At 37.7% G+C, this 19,662-nt stretch overlaps 1 protein-coding gene across 1 annotated transcript in view; it reads left to right on the top strand.

The window, feature by feature from the left end:
- The window catches only part of RIT2 (Ras like without CAAX 2), a 173,363-nt gene that overhangs the window by 72,610 nt on the left and 81,091 nt on the right, over nt 1-19,662 (top strand). Inside the window, exon 4 of the mRNA XM_027656129.1 lies at nt 11,602-11,793. Coding sequence (XP_027511930.1) covers nt 11,602-11,793 — 192 coding nt within the window. The remainder of the gene's footprint in view (nt 1-11,601; nt 11,794-19,662) is intronic.

The raw sequence follows: 19,662 nt of genomic DNA, 5'->3' as shown, positions 1-19,662 counted from the left end.
AAAAAAAAAAAAATAAAAAAAAGAACAACTCAAAAGAAATACAAACAAACAAACAAAAACCAAACAAAAACAAACCAACAAACAAAACCCCAAAACCAACACCAAAACAAAACCAAAATCACCAACAAAAGAGAAAAAGTGAACCAACCATCTTGAACTCTATTTCTTGTTACCTCTCCTTTGTAATCTGAGAAATGTTATTGCATCTATCCAGATTTTGCAGAAAGGAATTCAGAAACAAAGTGGGAATTGAATAAAATAGTAAAAATATGAAATATTTTCTGTTTTTTTTTTTAAATTTATTTTTCTTTCCCCTCAACATGTTACATTTTGAATATGTATTTTCTCGCTTCCGTAGGAGAAAGCTTGCATACCTTGCATTGCTTGCAAAGATTTTTATACCTTCTTTTATTTTGTGCCCAATGGAAGAGGACAGTAAATTGTTGCCATGGATTTTCTAGGTTGTTTTCAGAACCATAGGATGATGTGATACAGACCATGCCAGGGAACAATCTTTTCTTTTAAAAAGAAAAAAAACACAAAAGCTTAGCAGTAACTATGTTGACTGCACCTGTGTAAGAAATTAGTTGGGTGCCTAAGTAACACCTGGAAGTAAGTTGAAGTCAGACTGCACTCTTTTGGACTTGCAGATGAGGTCTGGACTTGTCTTTTGGCGTATCTCAGAAGTGACTGTGAGTTTTCAGGATCATAGAATCATAAAATACTTTGTATTGGAAGTGACTGAATCCCCTACCATGGGCAGGGACACCTTCCACTAGAGTGGGTTTCTCCAAACCCCATCGAACCTGGCCTTGGACACTTCCAGGGATGGGGCAGCCACTGCTTATCTGGGCAACCTGTGCCAGGGCCTCCACACCCTCACGGTCTAGAATTTCTTCCTAATATCCAATCTAACCCTGCCTTCTGTCAGTTTAAAAACATTTCTCCTTATCCTATCACTCCAGGCCCTTGTCTGAAGTCCCTCTTCAGCTCTCTTGGAGCTCCTTTAGGTGCTGGAAGCTACTCTAAAGTCTCCCTGGAGCCTTCTCGTTCTCAACTGGATCTATTGATCTAACTTAGGTACCTCATGACTTACAGTTTTGGAGCTCTACCTTTGTCTTTTTAACATTTTTCCTGAAGCAATGAAAATATACCCCTGTTTTATAGGCATGCACAGAGGCTGTGGACCTGAAAACAAGTGTCATCTCCCCCACCAGAAGTGAATTAGGTTTAGTTTAACTATCCCTGATTTACTTAAGGCCAAGATATCATAGTAATGGATCTGGATTAAATCTTCAGTGTATTTTGAATTCAGGAACTGATGCTAAAATTCTTAAAAAAGTTTGACAGAGAAGAGTTGGTCCCATTGAAATCTCTTAAAGCTGGATAGCTGCACGTCAGGTGAAGGGACCTTAGACATTTTGTGAACTGCTCGCAGTGGATGTGACACACCACCCATGTCTCAACATAGTCTCTGTTCCCACAAGTCCCTAGAATGTCACTGAGAGTAGTGATCAAGGACTACAGATAGATTCCAGCCCAATGAGTATAACTGTCCACGTAATGCTGCCTGACCATCCCACTTGCTCCAGAAATATTTGTGCAAATGGAAAAAAAAAAGAACATTGGGATCTCCTTTGTACTGGAAATCACAGGGACATGACAACTTGGTCCTTTCGTGTCACAGAATCACATTGGATGTTAGTATTGTAAACAATACAAAACCCATGCAGCTATAACACAGGTATTTTGCATTCATTTTGGTGATGATTTATATAGTCCCCAGGGAACGCATCCTTCATTTAAACATTGAGCTAAATTTGAGTTGCAGAAATGTGTGCACTATTGATTAAATGCTGCAAAACTCTAAAATAGCCACTCTGCAGGTTGTTTTCTTCTTCCTTCACCCTCTTTTCAGATTCTTAGCTCAAATTATATCTCTGCAGGGGCAGGGAGGGAAATACCAATCTGGTGGAATTTTTAAGGTAAGCACACTTGTTATGGAAATCATCATGAGAGAATATATATGTAAACCAGAATATCATTTGTAGTCATTTGTCAGAGCAACGAGGTGTCTGACTCCACGGTCTCCTGGTTTACTTCTGCAAGGCTGCACAGGCCTCGCTGGGAAAGGTGGGAAACCTGTGATGCCCACGTAAGCTGACAAGAGCACGTCTGAATCCCTGGCCAGCCCTTGCTCACAGCTGCATTCATTACCTCTTTACTAGTGGGTTGTTTCTCTCTCTCCTTTTTTTTTTTTACCTATCTCTGCTGTTTACTAAAAGGTACTTATCAAGCTGTAATTTTTTTCCCTTTAACCATTTATGATGCATTTGTGATAAAAGGTGAAAACAGGTTTTATCCTTTCTTGCATATCAATGAGAAGGGGGAAAAAGTATTATGTGGTGCATGATAAACCAAATGCATTTGGGGGTTTTAGAGGCAGTTAATGCTGAAGATTGCTTCAGTGCCTGCATTTAGGAGAAAATTACTAAGGTGTTTATCCCTAAGAGAGAGACTATTAGCATTAATATGAAAGAAAAAGACAATTCTCTGAGTTAGGGAGTGTAACACCAAGGCATTTTCACTGGCATTGGGGACAATTGATATGATGATTCCATCCATATTTTGGGGTGAATGAAAAGTAGATATCATCTCCCAGGTGATAGACTGTGTATTTCATTACTATGTATGACAAACCATCTTGGCAAGAGTAGGATTAATAAAGTTAACAAAAGCACAGTTGCAGAAAACTGGCAAATATATTATCACCTCGAGGCAGGAGGGCAATTAGAGTGGGAACACTGGGAATCTCAGTGAAGAGAAGCTGTATCAGAAGGGAGGGTCTGAGTACCAGTGCAGATTATTTAGTAGTTCCTCGGTAAGAAAGAAGGGTCACTGTGTGATGCTATATTTTGTAATCTTGAGTTATTTTATTGGAAGTTGCTCTCATCTGTCTTTTGTTTCCCTTATTAATTCATCTCTACTTATTTTTTTTCCTATCAGGCTAGTGTAGTTCAATCTTCCTGCATAAGCCAACCATGATGCAGACATGTGAATACAGAATAGTGAGTGCATACAAAATGCTATGCAGTTAGTAAAGGGTCAGTGAAATAGTCATCCATCAGTGTTCAGGATGGGAAGTAACATCTATACCTGATTTTCATGAGACTTAATCCTACAGGGTCTGTGACCGTGAGCAGTACCAGGTATGATGGGAAGCAGTATCATAGCTGAAAACAGAAGGGGAGCCTGAATCTATAAGTCCACTTGTGAGAAACAACGTGATTTCAGTAATGATGAAAATAGATTGTCTCTAATACAGATTTAAAGTCGACAACTAAACTACACCTCACAAATTTGTGACTTGCAGAAAGGGTGATAGCTTAGACTTACCAGTTCAAAGTCTCAGACTCATTAGGATGAAGATGAGACTCGTGTCATCATGAATTAACCTGATACAGTAATTCATGTTAAGAAATTGCCATATTTATTTTTAATTAATTTGTTCTTTATATTCTGGATTTTAGTTTTCATAAAGCCTCTCCTGTAGCCGGAGTTTGAAAATGTATTAACCAGTGGGAAGGAATCCATCTCTTTCCTCACAAATATATTACTCTTCAGAAAGAATCCTTCACTGAAGACTAGTGTAACACCATCTCCTCTCTGGGACTGAAGACCTGTTTCTAGAGTGAGCAGGTTCATGCTGAAGTACATAAGCATGGGGAAGGGTGTCAGATGGAAACTAAAATTTTGTGAAAACTAGGGATATAAATCTATGCTTGAATTTCATATTTGGTGTGTTTCTAATTGTGTTTCTTAAATTACCAACCATCCATTCAGTTGACTCACTCACTTTGGACCAACTTCTTGCCCATAGGCAAGACCCTGATGTGCTCCTTGTAAATCAGCCTACCTAGGTGAGATGACCTGGAAACCCTTGGAAATAGGCAAATAGCTAAAAAGTAATGCTGCTATTTGTCACAGAAGTGGATACCTGTGTCTTCCAGCAAAGATCACCAGTTATGAATATTCTCTTTCTTCTTTTATTTCCCTTTCCAAGTAAATAAATTAGTTTAAACAGAGGGTTACTGGTTGTCCTCTAAATTACAGATTAATTTCCAAGTCTGTCTTACCTTTTTACACGTTCATTCACAGAGTTAAGAAAAAGCTACTGATTTTGTACAGTGTGGAGTTCATAGCATTGCCTTGGAAGGCTGTCAGATTAGGTTCAAAAAACCATTAGTCTGCTGGGAACATAGACTACATCTTTTTTGTTATCTTCATACTGTTCCCATCATCAGTGACGTGCAGTTTGTCCCTGGTACAAATTCACAGAAGGAAGGGGATATTGCTATTTCGTAACAGAAGCAAGGATTCTTTCCTGTAATTATAAGGCGTGAGACACTGACTGATCATTAATCAAGGGACTGATTGTAATAATAATCCACTTCAGGCTTATGGGCTAATTCTCATTTGTACTAATCCCATTTTGAACTGCTCCTGGATCATTACTACAGTGGGTAAAAAGGGTCGTGAGAGAGAGATTTGATGTACAACCAGAGCAGTGTAGAGACTCAACACAGAGAGAATCAATCCCTGTCCTCCAGTACTTAAGCCAGAGCCCCTGCATTTCCTTTGGTCTGTGTCAGAGCTGTTACTCAGCTCTCTTCCTTCCTCGCAGTGATGTGGCAGATGGTTTAGGCTGGCACAGGTGGCAGAAGTACCACCTGCTGCAAATTTTTCACTGTCTTTTGCTAGGTAACTCCTTTTGTTGTGGCTGTTTGCAAAGGAAGGCTGGAAACAGGAGAGAAAAAAGGAGAGTGTGAAGTGATGTTGATATTGTTTCGTGCTTTCTTGTTTTCTGTTGTGTCATTGCTGGGTACCTGTAGCTGGTGCAGGCTGGAATCCTGAGAGCAAAGGCAGCAGGCTTGGAGCTTTGGCTTCTGTGATGGAAAAAAGTGTATCTTTATTATCTTTTAGTGTTACTTAGCCCATGTTCGGGGACAACATTTCCCACTGCTGAGTGCTGTGAAGGGAAAAATCCTCTGTTGGCTGTAGGCATTAGGTGCTATATTCTCTTGACCCTTTGAACTCCATTGGAAATAAAACAGCCTTGTAGAAGCCAAATGAAATGTTTAAAATTAAGAGGAGGACAAGAGTTATCATCCAAATGCATGAAGGATATGACTGGGCAGAGGCTGTGACTGATACTGTGGATCTCAGAGGCTGGTATTGGTGCTTAGTCTCTGTTGAGGTAGTGGGAGATGTATGAAAGTAAATCACTCCTGATATCTTAATTACTCTCTGGAGTCGATCATCCCTCTCTACTGAGGGAGAGAGAGACCCTCTCTACTGAGGGAGAGAGAGACTTGAATAGTAAATAAATCTATAATTCTATAATGTAGAATAGATGACTACCTCTTCAGGGGCAGAAATCGGATGAAACAAGGCCCATCTTCTGCATCAAGATTAGTACAGGTATTAGAGTGCTTATAAAATATATTATCTAGCTAACATCCTCTTTGGATATTTTCTTATTTGAAACATAATTGATGTAGATCTGTTGCTGCTTGATATTGCAACTAAACTTTTAAAAACTACTTGCTTTTATCCCTCCCCCCCAAAAACAAAAAGACTAAAAAATTTGTGAAAATCATATGATGATCACAGCACTTCTCACCAGTGTACTTTTCTTTGCTAAATCTCTTTAAAGTGGTAAAAGAAAAGCACACTTTATGACAAGCAGTGCCAGGTGGATGATATGTAAGCCCAGTGAAGTCAACTGTGTTGTTTGTTTGTGTAAGAGAATTTACTGAGATAGATATGGGAGGGTTGCACTTTTTCTTTAAAAAAGATTTGTTGCTAAAAATTAATCATTGACCATATTGCCAAAAACTTTCCTGAGAGCCAAGAAATTTTCAACTTATTTAAATAAAAAATTCTGATTTTTTTCAAGTGAATAATGCAGTTTCACGTATTTCTTTTATTACCTTTACTTTTGCTTTTATCACTATTTGAAGATTTTTTCCCCCTCCACTGAGTTTCCTGTGTCCTTTCTACTCATTTTACCCTTGTTTGTTCATTGTTGTAGATGAACAATATCTTGCTTGTTTGCAGGAACATATCCCACCCCTCAAGTGTTCACTATAAATGTTAAAAAACCCAACATTCTTCATAATAAGAGTGACCCCTGTGGTAATCAGGGAGACAGTTTTGATTAAGAACATCTGTTAGCAGATTCCCGGTTCTAAAGTCAAGCAGAATATAAGACAAGAAGATATAGAAAGTGACATTCTTCAAACTGTGAGGCTGGCTTCCCTGGAGAGACTCTGACCTCTTCCAGATATACAAGCCAAGATCATAAAAAAAGAACAGACATCAAAATATGTGGAATGTGTGTGCAGTTTGAAAAACATGACACCTTTGTTTCCGAGGTGCCTCATCTCTAAATTTCTAGGCACCACACTTCTGAGGAGCGTGGAGAGGCACTGCACTTCTGAGCATTACCTCATGTTTACTCCTCAAACACATCCCCACAAAATGAAAAAGAAGGGATAGGTATTCTGACCCTCTGCTCATTGTCTTGTCTCTTCTTTTTGGTTCTTCTCTTCTCCCCCTTTTATCCTTTAGGGGCTGACAAGGTTCTCTATTAGCAATGCATAACATGGGGGTCTGAGAGAACTGACTTCACTTTACAGTTCTACTGGTGTAAAATGGTGATGTGGATGACATTGCTTCCAAACAACTTGTATTCCTAGTTGAATAAAACCTTTTCCAGTCCAGCAATTTTTCTCCAGTACTGTTCAGGAGGAAATATTTAGGAAACAGTAAAGAAACATGCTTGAATTTGGAGAACTTTGTGAAACACTTTTCTAGAGTCTTTCAGTCAGCAAGGTGGAATTGTCCTGAGGTGAACACGAGATCCAGGCTGTTATGTTTGACAGCAATCCATAAACCATACCTAGGTCTTCATAAAGATCTATGTATCTAAGTGTAGTCTGACTTTGTTGCTCTATGTCTTTGTTTACTCTTCTAGAGGCATTAAAATACTGATTTTATTTGGAAAGGAGTCTCTAATGAAAAAAAAAAAAAAAAAAAAACAAATGACATACAAGCTCTATTTATATTTCCATGACAGCAGTATGAATTTAAAAATTTTTTAACAATATTGCTTTTTGAGAAAAGATTTCTCTTGCTCATTATGAAAGGTGGGGTAAAAGAGAATACGATGATGAAGAGAAAAGAGAGGTTTAGATATTTTCTCTTCGCTAAGTTATTATATTAAAAGCTAATAGAAAAAGAAAGCATACACAGAAAAATGAAATGTGGAAACAGGGTCAGTTTCCCAAGGATAGGTATGGAAGTATTTCTTGGCTGTGAATGAATCGGATTATGAAAGCCAAATTGTTTCTGGAGTTGAACATTTTGAGAAGTTAAAACGCAATGAGATAGGTTTCTATAGGTACACTGGCAACTCCATGAAGACCAGGAAAAATGTGGGGTTGCTGGAATGAGTGAGTATCCAGTGATGAGGAACATGAGAAGTGCTAACACACTTCAGACTCTCTGTGGCCCAGACAGAGAGGCAAGCTCTGCTCTTACACCTCCCAGGTCTTTGTGCCTCCAAGGAAGGTTTAAAGGAGGTACAGCACCGTGAGTAAAGGGGGATAAACAAGGGTGAAGTGAGTCAAGCTGTGTGTGTGTGCAGTTCAGCACAACACAATGAGACCCATCCAAACATGTTGAGGGAGCTACTCTGTGTTATTGTGAGGCTACTCTGATACCTTTGAAAAATCATGTGAGATGCCTGATAACTGATGAAAGGCAAATGTGACATCTATTCAGGAGCAACCTAACCATCGAGAGATTTACTTGCCAACAGTCTTCAACAATAGGTAGACATATACAGTCCTATGAGGATTAGAAACAGTTTTTTGCTGCATTCAACTACAATGGAAAAAGGAAAGTAAAAAGTTATGTTGACTTCTTTCAACTTTTAGAAAAGTTTTATTTTGTTTCTATCCAGGCCTGACACTTGTTCTCAAGCATCATATCTCCTAAGAAGAATGATGATTTTGTTTCAGAAGAGTTTTTACCACACTTTTCAGTTAAGTCTTAGTCATTATACACAAGAGAGTATTAGAGACTGATGTCAAGCTGCAAAGTGCTGTAAGCATGACAAATCTTCACTTTAATTCTCAGAATTGATTTCCTTTTGAGGGGGTGTGATTTCCTTCTGTGTCTTCCCTTTGGCATTTACTGACTTGGGAATGTTTCATATTTTCCCCTTATTGAGTAGAAATTGATATCCAGTACTATTTCTGAATAATTTTTAAAAGGTCCCTTGTACATCAGGAAACAATTAAAGAAGATATTAATGTGCCAGCTGCACAGATACACTGTTGTTTATTTTATAAAAGAACCAGGCAAAATATAAAAATAAAACCACTGAAAAATCTGTAAAACCTTTGGATGTCTCTCTATCCACCCCTGGACATTCACAAAATCCAGGTGAACTTGGGTTTTGTTTTTTCTTGCTGTAAAGAAACAGGAAATATAGAGTAGGACTTGAAATAAAAAATGAACAAAAAATATTTAGTTGCATCTTAGTCCTTCATCTTGTATATAATATGCATACAGTGTTGCAAGGGTTATAGTATGTTTACTGGTAATTATATTTATTCTTTCTCTTGCTATGTATTATTATGTCGAGGTTCCTCATGAACAAAGAAAAAATCCACTTCTTTTGAAATCAAATAAAAGGTTTATTTAGGTTTGACCTTGGAGTCCTTGACTCTGTACTGAGCAATCATACCAAGGGGAAAAAACTGAGAAGTAAAAGTCAACATCAAAAAATTGGAATGGAAATGACTGAGTTAACAACGGAAAGCTAAGTGAATGTCCCCAGTCCAGTTTGCATAGAATACTTAATGCGTCTGAAAATGGATCACTGTAAACATGACACTAAAGCATTTTGTTTGTTTAGTCTAATATATCAACACCAATAATATGCTATAATAAAAAATTGTATAGGTAAATTCATTCATATCCTTAAAGCCTTAACTACGCCCAACATGAACCGGAACTTGTAAGTAAATGATTCTGACTCAAGAATGGCAGTCTCTAAAAGCTAAGGACTTTGTCCCTTTGAAATGATTCAGTGTGTAAAATTAGGAACCCAGGGTCTCCTGTCAGTTAAGTAAAGCCATTAAGCATCCCTAGGGAGTGATCCTGGGACTGCAGAACGTCACTTACTGTGAGTAACTTAAACAGGGACATGTGACCTAATTCCTTCTCAGTTTGCCACAAATGGCTATAAAGGAGTGTACAAAGTTCTGAGCACTTCCTAAAGGTGGAGCACCTCACTTAAAGAGAGTTCATTCTCCGTAAAAGTCTGTGCAGAGCAGTCATACAGTGCTACAATGGTTGATTTATGAAATTTCTTATTCAGGAATGCAGGTCTTCTGGCCTGGGTTTTAGGTTCTATATGAAAACATGTACTTCTAACTAGAGTCTCTGTTCTGTTGTACCAATGCTCTAAAAATAAATAATATATATAAAAAATTAATTAATTAGGTAACTAAAGAGATAACTATTTTTTCATCAGCAGAAGCAATCTGTAGTCCACTAATTGCATTGAATAGCTCACCATTTGTTATAACAAGGGCTCAGGTAGCTGACTACAGCTACACAGACAACTAAATTCAGGAGCCAAATCCACAAGGTTAATTTCACAGAAGGTTGCCATTGTCTGCTAAGCTTGAAGAGATCCTAGTCTAGTTCAGTTCCTGGTGCAGAACAGTTCTGGGTGACTGATGCAAAGAGGAGAAAACCAGGGGCACGAGGGGTGGGGCTTCAGCGAGACTTTGTTCTGGCATAAAAGCCTGGAATCTGAGAGCAAGGAATGGAGTCAATGACTGTGTTTTGTCATTAACACTCCCTGCTCTTAACTTGGAGACTGTTTGGTGTTGCATTATCTATTTTTCTAGTGGTTATCTAATGTAGATGGCAAGGAAAGACCTGGGAACAGAGACACATCTCCGTTCAGTGTCTTGTCCAAACCACAGAGTGTAGGAATACTTTTTATTTGATCTCTACAGTGTTTCTCCCCATCACTGCCCTACTGTTTGCAGATCCAATTTCAAACGGGTAGGCTAGAGTATGACTTGATCCACTCTGTGCTGTAGCTTGGTGGTTAATAAACTCTCCTGGGATGCCAGGGATGATAATGTAGAGGTTTTGAAATTATGAGTAAGTCCCAAAGCAGAATCCTACCCTTAAATTGTCTATTAGTCTACCATTTTGAAGCTTAGTTCGATGAACTTTTTCCTGTAGCAGGTGAAATATTTTGAATGATATATAAAGCCTTTGGGTAAAAGACACATCATAAATAAATGATAATGGTCAACATGAAAGTCTATTCACAGGAAGCATTGTCAATCAACATGAATGACTATTGAGAGAGATTTAAGGCTGAGACTCTTAAAAGAACATAAGCAATCCATTTCCCTCTAATTTTCAGCAACGACTGAGGATATATATATGTAACCTAAACTGTTTAAAAAATCCTAGCATAAATTCTCAATAGACTAAAAAATACAGGATTTGATATTGCATCCTGCTTCTCATAGAAATGGTTCAGTGTTGATATGTGTATCCTTTTTTTATCAGACCTCCCTGCATCTTAATATCTCTGGAGAACTGATTCTGTCAGGAGGATTCTGATCCTGACCGACTGTTGCCATGGTGTTGGGTTATTCTGAGCTGTGATCAAGAAAAGCAAACAAACTTGAGAAAGAAACTGGCTTTAAAACATATTCTCAAGCCACAGTTCCTGAGACTACTTTTTGAAAACTAAATCTCGATTTTTGTACAATGTGGCAGTTGTTAAGTACTTCTGAAAAAAACATACCAGTAGCCAGAAGTATTGCTGTGACAATAAATACACATAAAAAGAGAAAAATGAAGGAGCAGAAAATTGGACCAATTCTCTCACTATTCGAAATTGTTCATTCTCATTTAATGGCATTATCCCACACTGAACTGAAACCCCTGGCTTTTCTGAGAGCCTTCAAAAGAGCAGAACTTTTTGCAGATTGTACCCTTGTTTTGCTAGGCACCATTCCAAAGCCGGTGGGAGACAATGAATATTTTTTGATATTACTGAGCTTTTGAATTGAGGGTATAATAAGGAATTTGTACCTGTCTCTCATCCCTAGATAGTAATACAGCTTTTCTATTACACCTGTGCATTCAAATGCATGTCATCTCTTTGTACTGACACTACTGCAGAAGGTTTGGGTAATACATGAGACAGTATTTTCTGCATACAGGCACTGGCATAATAAGTTCATATTCTTAGAGGACAGAGTTCCCTTGATAGGAAAAGGGAAAAAAAAAAGTCCTCAGAGAAATCCTTTTTATTGGGGTGGATGAACCAAGAAGGATGCACAAGTTTCAGCAAGAAGCATTCGAAAGAGTAAAAAACAAGCAGTGTGAAATTATATGGGGAATCGGGGAAGTTTTCAGCAAGTTTGTTATTTACAGACGAATAATTTTGTTTGCCAAATTAGTATATGTGTTCTGCCTATTCTGCAGGCAGAATTCACAGCCATGAGGGACCAATACATGCGAGGTGGAGAAGGCTTCATTATCTGCTACTCCATCACAGACCGCCAATCCTTCCAAGAAGCTGCTGAGTTTAAGGAGCTCATTTATCGTGTCCGGCACACCTATGACATCCCTGTGGTGCTGGTGGGAAACAAAATAGATCTTGAAGAGTTCAGACAGGTAAGTGACTTCTCCACTGTGTTTGGCTTGGTTTTCCTTGCCTACCTCAGGGGTTTCTGTAGCATATGTTGTACAGTATCACTGAGAATTATTAATACAAGGTGAGGTTTAATCAAAGGCCAGCAAAATAGGACTCATAATAAATTGTTTGTTGTGCTTTTCATTCATATGTTGTGGAACTTAAAAGTAGCCTTGGTAAATCACAAGCAAACCTTCTTTGTTTTTACTTGAAAAAGTTTTTCAATTTTTTTGGAAGTTATATATATGTATTGAACACAGAAAAAACTTAAGCCAGGACCTTTAGGGCAAAAATCTCCTATTTTCTTTGGAAGTTACCAGCCATTAAAGATTTTCTTTTTTCCTAAGCACACTAGATTAATTAAAGGCTTATCAACCTCAAACTGAAAAAAAACCCCACAATTAGTTAAAAGAAAGAAATATATATGAGATTATCTTTGCCTGAAGATGCAGTGACTATGTTATTAAAATGTTCAGGTGAGACAGGGACTTGAATTCACTTTGATTTGTATACAAGATTTCAGCTACTATACCCGTAGAGTGTCATAATTTTTTGACTACAAGGGCAATGACTGGGTCTCTCAATGCCTTTAATAATCTTTGCTCACCCTTTTCCTTTTAATCCCTCTCTACTTCTCGCCTTGCTGTTTGTATTGATGTGTGTACATGCAAGGGAGTGAGTTAGAGAGAGACCACGTTAGAATGGCTTTGTTGTGACCTGGTATTGAAAGGAAAATATCCTTAATCCTAAGCAGAAGGTTTGAAAAGGAAGAAAAAAAAAAGATATTTCACTATATGGAAATCTTAAGACACTCCGAATATACAATATGATTGTTTTCAAATGCCTGACTCCTATGCAGACATAAGTAACAGCTAAATAAAATGGTGGGTTAGGTTCATTAATATCTGTCTGTGTTCACACAATTCTGTCTACTTTTTTCCGCTTATCCTGTCACTCTTCTCCTCATTTCTTTGTCTTCTTTCTTCTACCTGAAGGCAGAAAATCTAAGGCAGCGTCAAACCTGAAATTAGTCCTAAAGATCTGATTATGTACGTTTAAAACTTCACATCTGTTTTCCAGATCATTGACTTCCTCCCTAAATTAGCCTATGACAAAACCCTAATGGTGACAATCCAGCTGCAGCTTAATGCACAGCTTGAGGCTTCAAACAGCAGTGCCTTGTGCTTATATACCAGTCTGGGATGGATGTACATTCAGTTATTCTGTTGAGGGAACAGGACACTGCACCTGACCCCAACAGGAATAGGATATGGCTGGTTATCTACAGTTACTCATAGATGAGATTTTCTAGAATACTTACATCACTAAGTGATATAAAGATACTCTTTCATTGATATTTGGCACCACTTCTTTCTGACCTTACTTTTTGTTGAACTTTTATATTTTAATGGTTGTCAATGCATATAAAAGTACATATGCCTGATTTAAATGCTTTTACATGCTCCTTGAGGATCATGTCTGATCTCATGAACACGAAAATTTGTGTGTATGAATGTCTGGATTAGATTTGACCATTCAAGGGCACGGAGGGGGGAATGATATTAGTTGGGAATGATGTTAGAAATTATGACTGTGAGATGTGACAGGTACAATAAAAGCTGCTTTATGAGATCACCACTGAAGTTCCTGACTGAATGTTTAAACAAGGAAATTCAAAATTGTTGTCCTACATTTTTTAAACCTTTCAATGAGCCAGGAATTAGGTCTTCATAATATTTTCCCCCATAAGCCCTCTAAAACCGACAGAGTTCAGCAATGTTAGAAGGGCTTTCTCAAATATACTTCAATTCAGACTCTGACCCTTAAATCAAAGACCAGTAAGACAATACAAAGTAGATCTGCTCATCTGAATAAAACACTTGAATATGACTATGTGTCCACAAGCTAGTGGTATGAACCAACATGAGCAAAGCTGTAGAAAAAAACAGTTTACTCTGAAGTCCACATCTTGGGAATTTATTTTTAACTTTGGACTTTCTCTACTCGAGGTCTGTTGTCTCAATAATTAGCTGGTGTTGAGGTGAATAAGTTGTTCTCCTGGAGCATATCTTGACTTAAAGTTCATGTGTTTTAGGTCATGTTCTCAGAGATTACAATTAAAAGCAAATCGTGGTTAAGTGGAGGTGATGAGGAGATACTGCTCAGAGTACCTTCCTGACTCTAAGTAAAGCACCAATGTGTGACAGGACACCTCTTTACCCAGCTTTAAGCACATATTAAAGGACTGTGTCATCTCATTTTGTCAGAAGTGGGACATGAGGCTGTACTGTGTGTTTGACAAACACTGAAATAAGTTATATACATGCTCACTTGTTAGGTTAAGAAATACCTAAGTAACTCGATGAACTGCGGGAAGGTAGATTTAAAGGGATCTTTTCAAGGTCATGCACTGTAGTTATGGTTTCATTAAAAGCATTTGGATGGGCAAGAGTGACAGCGAAATAACTCTGGGGTGACAAACAGCAAAAAACTGATGATGTAAGGCATTAACATATCAATGAACAAACAGTGAGGATTGTTCACAAACATACCAAATTCAAACTAAAAAATAGTAGGTGTCAGAATGCAATCGGCCAGATTGGAATTTGACCAGGGCACCAGGGCCAATATTGTGGCTTTATTTAATGACATTTTTCTCCTATGGATTTCATTAAAACAACTGTAATGTTATTCATGTTATTTCAAAACATAACATTAAGTTCAATATTCCCAGGCATCATTTCCATTTAATGACAATTCTGTAACAATCAGGCAGGCTGTAGTAGCTTGGCCAGACAAAGCTCTCTTTGAAATGTGATCCCCTACACAGTACAGTTAATGATGTATGTTGCTTGCCTAAAATCCATCAACAGAACCACAAGAACAAAACTAATCTACAATTAAAATTATGTCATTGGAGAAACATTGCTGAAAAACAAAACCAACCAGCTTATTATTTTTAGATAATATTTTTATTTTATGATGGCTTCAGTGAAGTGATAGTCTTTACATATGCCTGTGATTTTTAACATCTTAAGAGATGGGTTTGTCTGTAGTCCTTCTTAAAACAAATTGTAGTTACATTCATCAGCCTAAAGAATAAACACTCTCAACTTTCTCTGTAAAACATGGGGGAACAACTGTGCAAAAAAAAAAGGAAATAGACTAACCCATTATTGTGACGAGTATATCTTGTCTGGTAGCAAGGCTCACTCCATCCCCCATTCCTTTCCACTGTACTGCAGCTGCATCCAGTCCTTTATGATCCTGTTCTGTTTTGTGTTCAGAGATTCAACAGGAAAGCAAATAGACTGAAATGGTTAAGGTATTCCCAGAGTCACAGAATGGTTTGTATTGGAAGGGACCTTAAAGCTCATCTCGTTCCAATCTCTCTGCCATGGGCAGGGACACCTTCCACTAAATCAGGTTGCCCAAAGTCCCATCCAGACTGGCCTTTAACATTTATCAGGGTCCATTACTGGATTTTCAGACATTGTTCTAAGAAATATTTAACTTTTATATATATTTTATTCCACAACTGAGTTTTATATGTATTTTATTCCATAGCTGATTGATGTAAAAAATATAGAACTAAGTCGATTAGATAACATTTTCGTTGTAGGTTTTTCAAACAGAAAAATCATTACATTAATAATGCTTGTATGTCTTTTAATAACATCAGTTTTTCAGAAGCATGTAAGGCCAGCTGTTTGAAAGTACCACTGATACTTTCACTTCATGTAAGCCTTGTCACTTTACTCTGGATGGACACTGCGTTCTTAATGAAATTTTAAATGTGTATGATAGAAAAATATCTAATTAGGACTCATTCATCTTTAAAAAATACTTTTAAAACCTGATCCTATTTGACCTCATTTCATACTAATCCTAAAATTGCAGCTTTATATTAAACTATTTTGTAGGTAGGATGTGTGGTATTATTGATGTGTTATTTAAAAAAATATCCATAAGACTTTTCTTAAGGATCATTGTAATATATTAGTTACATTGAGCAGTTCAGAGGGGAACTAACTACACAAACTCCTTTGAATAATGGACTGTGGGTCTGAGCTGTAAAACATACTTCCTAGCAGCTTTTTCAAAATTTTAATGTGAGTGTTAGAACCCCTTTGGGAAATTATACCTGTGTAGAAAATCTCATAGCCTTCATGGAACAGTTTTTCCTCTACAATTTTGTTTGACCTCAAAGGAATAAACTGTGGGCTCAATTGATGTCCATGTCTATGGATAACATGCTGATGTCCATTCAGTCCGAGGTTAGGAGGGTAGATCATGCTTACTGACTGGCCTCTCTGGGAAGCCTGTCGTCGAAGTTGTTAGTTTTTCCAGTACAGTCTTGGTCCTGAAAAGAATTATATAGTTGTTTACCCTTCCACATAGGAGTTGTATTATTCACTTCAAGTAAAAATCTGAGAGCAGCAGCAGAAACTCTTTCGAAAGCATTTCCCTTCACAACCTTCTCCTTCAGTAGGAAATACAAAATCATCATGAAATCTGTCTTTTCCATCCAGAACTGTAGTGACAGGACAAGGGGGATTGTCTTCAAACTGCAAGAGGGTAGGTTTAGATTAGATATTTGGAAGAAAATCTTTGCTATGAGGATGGGGAGGCCCTGACACAGGTTCCTCAGAGAAGCTGTGGTTACCCAATCCCTGAAAGTGTCCAAGGTCAGGTTGGATGGAGCTTGAAGCAACTGAGATAGTGAAAGGTGTCCCTACCTATGGCAAGGGGGTGGAACTGGGCAATCTTTAAGGTCCCTTCCAACCCAAATTGTTCTGTAATTCTATGATTCTATGATTTGACATGGAAAATGTATTACTTTAAGTGTAAATATATTACAGAGGCTTCATTAGACTTTTTTCCTAAAGTTTTATTATACCATAAGATAATTTTCAAACCAGGATTAGAGTTGTTCAGTAAATTTTCATTATCAGAGCCAGTTGGCCACAGAATATTCTCGTTTCAATGAGGTTTTACTCTGGAATTTGCTCAAGATGAGCTGACTGGTTATCAGACATTGTGAGCATCAACTTTTAGATTTCTCATTTTGATAGTTGTTCTATTTTCATACTTCTCAAACCTTGAAATATATGTTGAGTCTGAGACAGCTAATGTTTGTTATTTTTTTTTTTTTTTTTAGGTTTTTTTTTTAACTTGGTTTGTTTTGGTTTCTTTTGTGTGAATAACTGCTCAGTGTATATCAAACATTGTCAGTCTGTACCTTTTAGTAACTGGTTGAGACACTGAAAATACTTGAATGTGATACTATATTTTATTTTTGTATTTTTCAGTGTATGACTATGAAGCACTGTTTACTAGATGCTCTCTTACTCATACTATGAATCATGAAATTGCAGCATTCTGAATTTCTTACCTTGCCATCAGGCTGAATTTCTTTGCTTTTGGGATTAAAACTGCTTTGAAATTTGTAGCTGTACTGTAACACCAGCAGTTCCATTTTCTCTCTTACAGACATTTAGGTGGAAGAGTCTGTACTTGTTTCCCATTATTCAGGTCAGTGGCCTACACAAGGAATGAAAGGTTTAATTTTTTCTTCTGAACTTTTTTACTGCATCCTCTGGTGTTTATTGACAAAGAACAGTATACATTTGTGTTAATTATACACACTGTAAAGTGATTAAATTAAATGGCTTGGTCAGATTGCCTATAAAATCCATGCAGAAAACCAGGATTTATCACATATCATAGAAACATATCATAAAATGAGATATATCTGCCTGTGAAGATGTCTGTCTTGCTGCTGACAACAGAGGGAAGCCCAGACAACTACCTTTCTGGCCTTTTTACAGTGGTGCTTGGGTGAGCTGAAAACTAACAAAATTGTTTCTGACATCTTTTCAGCTTAGAATCTGAACTTACTGATTCATTCTGTTATTGCTGCTGCTAACTACAGACTAGAGTTCTGAACTGTGCACTCGTCTTTGGTTTTTGAATGAATAAAATCTAATAAATTTTCATTCTTAAGTAGTGCTCGCTTCTAAAAATAGTACGAGCTGTGATCTTAAAATATTTCAGATGTATTCAGGTCAACTTTCCCTAGATAACAGCTACAAAGAGCACAGTGGGAATGGAAATTTATTGAAAAAAAATCCAGAGGAGAATATGGCACAGAAGAGCAAATTCTTCAAAACTGTTTCATATCCAGAGAAGGAGAGCCGGGGAAGGCTCTGAATCACAGGTCTGATGAGGAACAGCTTAGTGAGCTAGGGGGAATCATCCCTGAGAAAAGGAGGCTCAGGGGGGACCTTCTCATGTTTTACAACTCCCCGACGGGAGAGTGGAGCCAGCAGGGGCTTGGGCTTTTCTCCCAGGGAACAAGGGACAGGATGAGAGGAAATGGCCTCAAGCTGTGCCAGGGGAGATTTAGGTTGGACCTTAGGGGAAAATTCCTTCATGGAAAGGGTTATCCAGCCCTGTCAGGGGCTGCTCAGGGCAGTGGTGGAATCATCATCCCTTGAGGGATTTAAATGCCTTGTAGATGGGACACCTGGGGACACAGGCTAGTGGTGGCCTTGTAAGTGCTGCTTTAACAGTTGGACTCGATGATCTTAGAGGATTTTTCCAACTTTAATGATTCTAAGGTTCTGTTTATTTGCAATTTTCAATGAATTCTTAGATTAATTAATTCAACTATTTTGACATCATCTTGGCTGTTCATTTCCCATGGACAGTTCCATTTTGCTGGCATCAATATCTGATGAAAATAAATTACATTTGTAAGGAGTTACCATCACCGTTTATATCCGCTTGCCTACATATCGTCTTCCCACATGATATCACATCATAGTCTTTGTTTGCTCTTCAAATTCTGAACAATATAAGCCACTTTTGCTGTTTTGATGGAGCTATGACAGTTGTCTGCATATTTGGAACTAAAACTACTGAAGTTGTCATTATGTTTTATTATCTCAGAAATCTGTCAGACCCTTGAATAATCACTTTCTTACATTATCAAAATGCATATCTGGATTCTGTCATGTTCCTCCACACCTTTATTTTCTATTTATTTTAATTGGCTTTGGTTTTTTCAACATTTATTTCATAAAGTTCACTATCCTACGAAGTCTTCCTCATATAGTTTTAAAAAAAATCTTTTTAGTGTTTGCCCTCCCCCCCAAAAAAAAAAAAAAAAGTGTATTTTCCTATGATAGTGCAATTGTAGAAGCAAATTTGAGAGTTGTTGTGTTTCGGAAGGAAATTCCATTATTACTAACTTAACTTCTCTAGCAAATGTTCATTTATACACAGTTTACCACCTTGTCATTACAATGTTTTTGTATTTCCACAATCTCCCCCAAACCACAGCTGCAATAAATGGAATCAGACACACAGACAATTGTAGGGAAACTGTTGGTTCATTTCATTTATAATTGTGTTAACCTCCAGTGAACATCCAGTAAATCCTGTAATCCCTTCAGCTTGGAGCAGAAGACATTTGAAGGGGACTAAGATGCAGATAACAGGCTGCTCTGTAAGAGAAGAAACAACAGCAAAACAATGGCTGAACTGCAGATAATAAAATCTTTATAGCACAAAACCTGTATATTCAGAGATAAAACCAAAAGCAACTAATTTCTCGTAGCCAAAGGAAGACAATACAGGACATGTAGCCAGGGGTATACACTGGGGATGGTATTGCAAGGTCACTTCAGCACTAGGGGTATTAAACAGCAGCATACTTTGTATTGTTTTAAAAGGCTCTCAGTACTTATCTCTACCTGCTTTATCTTCACCATCGACCTCAGAGATTTTTTTCCTCCTTGTGTACTGAATCCTGGCTTGGTGTGACCATGTGTGACTTCAGTGGG

The sequence above is a fragment of the Corapipo altera genome, unplaced genomic scaffold, assembly GCF_003945725.1.
Source record: "Corapipo altera isolate COAL_440 unplaced genomic scaffold, ASM394572v1 61553, whole genome shotgun sequence".
NCBI lineage: Eukaryota > Metazoa > Chordata > Aves > Passeriformes > Pipridae > Corapipo > Corapipo altera.
This window is presented reverse-complemented; position numbering and strand designations above follow the sequence as displayed.